The sequence below is a fragment of the Bison bison genome, unplaced genomic scaffold (assembly GCF_000754665.1).
Source record: "Bison bison bison isolate TAMUID 2011002044 unplaced genomic scaffold, Bison_UMD1.0 scf7180017864163, whole genome shotgun sequence".
Taxonomy (NCBI): domain Eukaryota; kingdom Metazoa; phylum Chordata; class Mammalia; order Artiodactyla; family Bovidae; genus Bison; species Bison bison.
Genome location: NW_011494735.1, coordinates 8,182,555 through 8,190,004, shown reverse-complemented (window position 1 = coordinate 8,190,004; position 7,450 = coordinate 8,182,555). Strand labels below are relative to the sequence as shown.

General features: G+C 41.5%; 1 protein-coding gene across 1 annotated transcript in view; it reads left to right on the top strand.

Moving 5' to 3' along the window:
- Positions 1 to 7,450, top strand: part of LEMD3 (LEM domain containing 3) — a 74,992-nt gene that overhangs the window by 873 nt on the left and 66,669 nt on the right. Inside the window, 1 exon segment of the mRNA XM_010841579.1 lies at positions 1 to 774. This exon segment is cut by the window's left edge and continues 5 nt beyond it. Within this exon segment, the coding sequence (XP_010839881.1) occupies positions 1 to 774 (774 nt within the window).

The following is a 7,450-nucleotide window of genomic DNA, read 5'->3' as shown; positions in this document are numbered from 1 at the left end:
ACAGCTGCCGGGAAAACTATTCGGACTCGGAGGAAGAGGAGGACGACGACGTGGCCTCCAGCAGACAGGTATTGAAGGACGACACCCTTTCTCGGCATCGGCCCAGGCGGGGCCACAGTAAGCCTCTCTCGCCGCTGCCTGCGAAATCGGCCGGCGGCCGGCTGGAGACCTCAGTTCAGGGAGGGGGAGGAATCGCGATGAATGACAGGGCGGCGGCCGCCGGGAGTCTAGACAGAAGCCGAAACCTCGAGGAGTCGGCGGCGGCGGCGGCGGAGCAGGGAGGAGGGTGTGATCCGCTGGACTCCAGCCCCATTCCTAGATACCGCGTTAACGCTAAGAAACTAACCCCTCTCCTGCCGCCGCCACTCGCGGACATGGACTCAACCCTGGATTCGTCCACAGGCTCCCTTCTTAAAACCAATAATCATATCGGCGGCGGGGCCTTCGGCGTGGACTCCCCCAGGATTTTTCCCAACAGCCTCCCTCCCAGCGCGGCGGTGGCCGCCTCGAGTTCACTCAGGATCAATCACTCCAATCATACAGGCTCCAATCATACCTACCTGAAGAACACATACAACAAACCGAAGCTTTCCGAACCCGAGGAGGAACTTCTCCAACAATTTAAACGGGAGGAGGTGTCCCCAACGGGGGGTTTCAGTGCCCACTATTTGTCCATGTTTCTCTTAACTGCTGCGTGCCTATTTTTCCTCATTTTGGGACTGACTTACCTAGGCATGAGAGGGACAGGAGTATCCGAGGATGGAGGACTCGGCAGTAAGTATTCAACCCCGTGGTGAAGGCAACAAAGGGAATGCTGTTAGTGGCCGGCTCTAGCCGCACTGGGCATTTTACCCGAGGTGACTTCAACCTGCAAGCACATGGTTTAATAGTGCAACACAACACATTGAGGGCATTCGTGTTATCTTTCTTTAAGAAAGAATATGGTTATCGTGATAAGAATGATAACCCTGTGGCTGGTTTTAAAATTTTTCTGTATGATGTATTGGGGAATTCAAAACATCTTCTAAAAGAACAAAATATTATAAGCAAGCCTGTTAGTAGAGAGCATTAAAAATGTGTGACTTAAATTTTCTTTGGGCCTTAAGTAGTAACCATATGTGGAGATACCAGTCCAGTTACTCAAAATTTGAAGTTATTTTGACTGTTCAGGAATCATAAAGGCAGTGGGTTTTTTTGTTTTTTTCAAATTGAGTTGTTCTGAAAGGCAGTGTAAGATCTCTTGAAACTGTAGTTAAATATTTTGTAATATTGCAGTGTTATATTTTGTAGGATTAAGTATATGTGTAGGTATCTCTAATTTCTTTAAAGTGAATGAATGCAGAAAGTCAGAAGGCATGCTTCTAAACTGATTGATTTCCCAGCCCAGAGCAGCTCCACTTCCACCAGTGGAAAAAAGTAGTGGAATGGCAGTGCAGGGGTTTGCAGTCACCTTAATTTGGATTGGTCTCCAGGCCCTGCCTTTTGCTTTGCTGAATGGCTGTGGGCAGTCACATTCACTCATTCATTAAGCCAGCATCATCTGTATTGAGCACTCAGGATACAGCAGTGGTTAAGTCAAGGTGTCCCTGCCCTTCAACACAGGAAGAAGATGAATACTGATCACTTTATGTTCTACGAAGGATGTAAGGATGGTGTAATTGGTGTACTGTACTATAGACAGGGCTCTACTATATAGGGCTTCCCTCATAGCTCAGTTGGTAAATAATCTGCCTGCAATGCAGGAGACATGGGTTCGATTCCTGGGTCAGGAAGGTCCCCTGGAGAAGGAAATGGCAACCCACTCCAGTATTCTTGCCTGGAGAATCCCATGGACAGAGGAGCCTGACAGGCTACAGTCTTCGGGATCGCAAGAGTCCGACACAGCTTAGCGACTACACCACCACTGTAGACATGGTGATGGTGGGAACTTTGTGAAATGAGACCTGAAGCAGGACAAGACGACAGCCTTGTATTAGACAGGAGAGCATTCTGGGCAGAGGTTACAAGAGGAGGAGGAAAGGCCTTGATTTGAGCAAGGGGGAGTGAGCTAGAGTGTGAGCTTCCCTGACATAATCTGTAAAATGATGCTAATCTGGATAAGAATGATGCCTGGGAAGATTAAAGTAAATTTAGTAAGATGTACTTTAGATGTACTTTAAAGAAATTAGAGATATCTACGTGTATACTTCGGAGAAGGCAGTGGCAACCCACTCCAGTACTCTTGGCTGGAAAATCCCATAGACAGAGGAGCCTGGTGGACTGCAGTCCATGGGGGCGCTAAGAGTCGGACACAACTGAGTGACTTCAATTTCAGTTTTCACTTTCATGCATTGGAGAAGGAAATGGCAACCCACTCCAGTGTTCTTGCTTGGAGAATCCCAGGGACAGGGGAGCCTCGTGGGCTTCCGTCTATGGGGTCACACAGAGTTGGACACGACTGAAGCGACTTAGCAGCAGCAGCAGCAGCGTCACACATAATACTACAAAATGTAACATTTTGTTAGATTCAGCAGTACATTTAGAAAGATGTACTGCTGAATAGGTAAGTTCTCAATGTTAGGTCCTTCTCTCCTGTACCCCACTCCCTGAAACTTTCTACCCTTTTCACTCAACATGAATTTACTGTCATGGTTTGTATTTATAAAATTGACTTCCTAGTTCAAAATAATTAGTTTTATTTCAAAATAGTCAAAAGATGCAGTTAGCAGACTTAAAGAGTGTAGTGAAAATAGTGTAAGCCTCTGTTTGGATATAGTCAATTCTAAGATAGTCAAATAATAGATTATGACAGTCCTTAACTATAGAGGGATTAGAAGAGGACTGAAATCCAGCACTCACGTTAAGGTGCCCTGGAAGCAAGAGGGATATATATATAGAGTCCTACCCCAGATATTAGAGACAGAGACAAGAAATAAAGTCTAGTATCTAGAAGTTACACTAGTGAAATTCACATAAATGACATTACCTATGAGCAGTACCTATCTGCATGCTTGTTTCTGCAATGGAACTGGTCTGTTCTGTGAACTGGCCCTTTTTTAAGAAATAAAGGGTTTGCAAGTATTATTGCTGAATCTGCCCAGCAAACACAGAGGCAGATGGTGTCATCCTCACTTTATAGGTGAGGACAGTGAGACTCAAAGAAGCTAAGAAATGTACCCACAGTTAAACAGCTAGTGAGTGACAGGACTAAGATTTGGTTTCAGATTTTTTTTCAACTATTATGCCCATCCTACTTTGGGTATTATTTATAGAAAGCTTTCTAAATTAGAGGATACTTTTATTAGAATTAAGAAAATAATTGAATACTTGGTAGGATTTCATACAGAATTACTGTATGAAAGGTGCACAATTCTCAACTAAGGTGACTTGCACATCTTTCTTGTCACTGTTAAGATAAACGACTAATATTTTCTTAGGCACGAAAATTTTAAATGGACTAGAAAGGGATAGGATTGCTAGGGCTTAGGTAACCGCCAATCACTTTCACCTGTGTGGAAGGAAGGAAATTATAAAGTAGTTTGCACTTTAATAAGTGGTAAATGTAAGGTAGCCTGGGGGGTGGAAAGAACAGTAGCTAAGAGACAGAGAATCCAGGTCTTAGGACTTGTCAAAATGACCTTAGTCAAGTTAACCCTGAGCCTTGTTTTCTTACATATTAAATGGGAAAAACAGTTTATGCTGTATGTCACAGTTGTGAGGATCAAATGACACAGTTTGTAAACAAATGTAAAGTGATATTCAAAAGTTTGGACAGCAGTTGTATTCCTGGTAAACTACAGTATGTATGTGAAGAGAAATGGTTGTCATTTTTTTTATATTTACTAGAGTATTTCTTGCCTATTCAACATTTAATTTTTATTGAATTCTGTGAAATACATATTATAGATATTGATATAGAAATTTGAGTCAAAATGTGATGAATCCTTAAATGTATTATATACTTGACCTACTGTATATACTGGTAGAAAGAAGGTGCCTGTTAGTTCAGTTAGTGTGCACACCTAACGGTGAGTAACTTCACTCCCTATATTTATGTATTCTGAATCCTTTGTCACAGTATAATGGTTAGTCAGTGCTTAACTGTAGGTTTCGTTGATCAACCTGTGTGCTTATGGAAATAGTTTACTTTGAGTAATAATTTTACCAGAAGATTGTACGTTAAATGTGAGAGGAAGCTTTAGCGAGCTTTTATTACTTATCTTTTAAATTATGTATAACATATAGTAGATTAGCCCTTTTCTTTAAAAACTTATCAGTACCCTAGATTTAGTAATTAAGTTACTCTGAGTCTCTGCTTTCTCATATGTAAAATTCGGGGGTTGCCTTAGATAATGTCTATGTTCTTTCTAGCTCTAAGTTTTAAGATTCTGATTTTGAACTGCCTTACCAAAACAACTCAAGGATCAGCTTGAAGTCACATTAGATCATGACAACCCACCAAAAGAAAATAGAAAGGCAGAATAGATTAACTTTCTTAGGCTCATACGATCATTATTTAAAAGTTGTTTTTCAGTTACAAGAGACATGATTTTCGTAGAAAATTTGAACTGAGATCTATGAAGCAAAAAATGAATCAGTATTGTATGCCTCACCCCCTAGTCTCACACTCAACCCTGGCATAAATTCAAATAATAAATTAGAACTTTCTTAATGCTTTGCATGTAAATATCAATATATGCATACATATGTACATGAGTGTGTGCACACAGACATTTTCATTGAACAGTAGAGTGCCTGTTATGTGCCAAACAATATTTGAAGCTGCAGGGATATGTGGAGAACAAGGCAGATGAAATCTCTCCTCTCATAGAGTTTACATTCTAGCGGGGTTGGGGAGATGGACACGTGAACAAATGATAATTTCAGTTAGTGATAGTTGCTAACGTGAGAGTAATGATACTAACTTGAAGGCCATAGAAGTGACATCATACTGTACATATTCTTCAGCTTATTTTTTCACTTAATATTGTATCATGGTTAACTTTCCTTATAGTAAGCTTAAGTACAAAGCCATAATTTAAAAATCTCACACTTCACTTGTCCCTTTCTAACCCTTTGCTGCTGCTTAGTCACCATATTGTGTCCATCTCTTTTGCGACCCCATGAACTGTAGCCCGCTAGGCTTTTCTGTCCTTGGGATTTCTCAGGCAAGAAGACTGAGTGGGTTGCCGTTTCCTTTTCCATCTAATCCTATAAAAATGCTAAAATCTCTGCCATCCTGAAAATGCTATTTAACCCTGTTCTCTAGCTCTTACTCCTTCTCAGCCAAGATTAATGTCTCTTTCCTCCCCTACCATTCACTCAGCCTCCATCTAGTTTTTTTTTTTTTTTTGCTTCACACCCTCTTCGGCATTTATTATTTGTAAACTTTAAAAAAAAATTATTTATGTATTTTTGACCATGCTAGGTCTTTGCTGCTATGGCATCTTCTTCAAGTTGCAGCGATCAGGGTTGCTCATTGCAGTGGCTTCTCTTGTGGAGCACTGTTCCTAGGGCGTATGGGCTTCAGTGGTTGCAGCGCACAGGCTCAGTAATTACATCTCGTGGGCTTAATTGCTCTGTGTTTGTGGAATCCTCCCAGACCAGAGATCGAACCTGTGTCCCCTGCGTCCGCAGACTGATTCTCATTCTCTGTGCCACAAAGAAGTCCTAGTTTAGCTTTCTTTACCCTCCATTCCCTCTGTAACCTCACTGTTTGCCTCAGTTACTCAGTTGTCAAATCCAAAAGGTTTAAAGTTCACCTCTTTGATACATTCAATACATCGACAATTCACTTTTCATGAAACTGTCTCCTTCCCAAACTTCTGTAACACCACTCCTACTTTTCATTTATTTGTCTGCCTATATTTTAAATATTGGTGGTCTTATTCTTTTGCAGTTTGCCTAGTTTCTCCTGGCTAATACCTCCCAATTTTATATTTTTTGCCTTAGATTTCTCTCTTCTGGGTTCTTGACTTAATCATTTATTAGAGAGTTTTTTCTGGATGTACCAGAAATAAGAACAGCATCTGTCCTTGTCAGCTTTCATTCTTTTACTTTGTTTCTCCTGCTTTGTTCCTTGTTTTAGTTAACATTTGTATTTAATAACATGGTGCATTTCCATCCACCCAGAACTTAAAGCTAAAAATCTTAAATTTGCCTCCATTCCTTCCTTTCCTCCATCTCGCTTCCAAACTCAAATCACCGTCTAACTTGTTACCAAATCCTGAAGTTCTACCTCCTACCTATGTTTTGAATCAGTCTCTTTCTCCTCATTCCCCACTGTCTTGCCTGAACTGTTCTAGCAGTTTCCTAATAGTTGTCTATGCTTCTGGACTGTAGCTTTTCCAGTCAACTTTTCAGTGCCAGAGGATTATTTCTAAAAAAAAAATGTAATATTTCATTCATGCTTAAAATTACTGAGTGGCTTTCCCTTACTCATTAGATGAAATCTAAACTCCTTGGCTAAACTGTTCATGATCTAAGTATTCCTGCTTTTTCTTACTTCATTTCTTAATAGTCCCTCTTACCACACTTTACTTTCTGGAAAACTGGAACTTTCTAATTTCTCACCTCTGTCTACTCTTGACTCCTTATCCTCCTTATCCTGGAGTTTGGCTCATCATTTGCTGCTCAAATAAGATCTTTCCCATTCTTCATATCATTTATTTCAGCGTTTATAATTGTGTATGCCCACTGTGCCACATAGATTACAGCTCCTTGAGATAATGTTTCTACAGGAGGAATTGAGTACACTGGTACAGGCTTTTCACTCAGTTCTGTGTTTGAATCCCTCCTCTCTCGCTTGACCACAGGGTCATGAGCCTGGATGACTGAAAGAACAATAATACCATTGACGGGGATTTAGTTCAGTTCAGTCGCTCAGTCGCGTCCGACTTTGCAACCCCATGAATTGCAGCACGCCAGGCCTCCCTGTCTATCACCAACTCCCGGAGTTCACTCAAACTCATGTGCATCGAGTTGCTGATGCCATCCAGCCATCTCATCCTCTGTCATCCCCTTCTCCTCCTGCCCCCAATCCCTCCTGGCATCAGGGTCTTTTCCAATGAGTCAACTCTTCACACGAGGTGGCCAAGGTATTGGAGTTTCAGCTTTAGCGTGAGTCCTTCCAAAGATCACCCAGGACTGATCTCCTTTAGAATGGACTGGTTGGATCTCCTTGCAGTCCAAGGGACTCTCAAGAGTCTTCTCCAACACCACAGTTCAAAAGCATCAATTCTTCAGCACTCATCTTCCGTCACAGTCCAACTCTCACATCCATACATGACCACTGGAAAAACCATAGCCTTGACTAGACAGACCTTTGTTAGCAAAGTAATGTCTCTGCTTTTGAATATGCTGTCTAGGTTGGTCATAACTTTCCTTCCAAGGAGTAAGTGTCTTAATTTCATGGCTGCACTCACCATCTGCAGTGATTTTGGAGCCCCCCAAAATCTGTTTGCCATGTTTC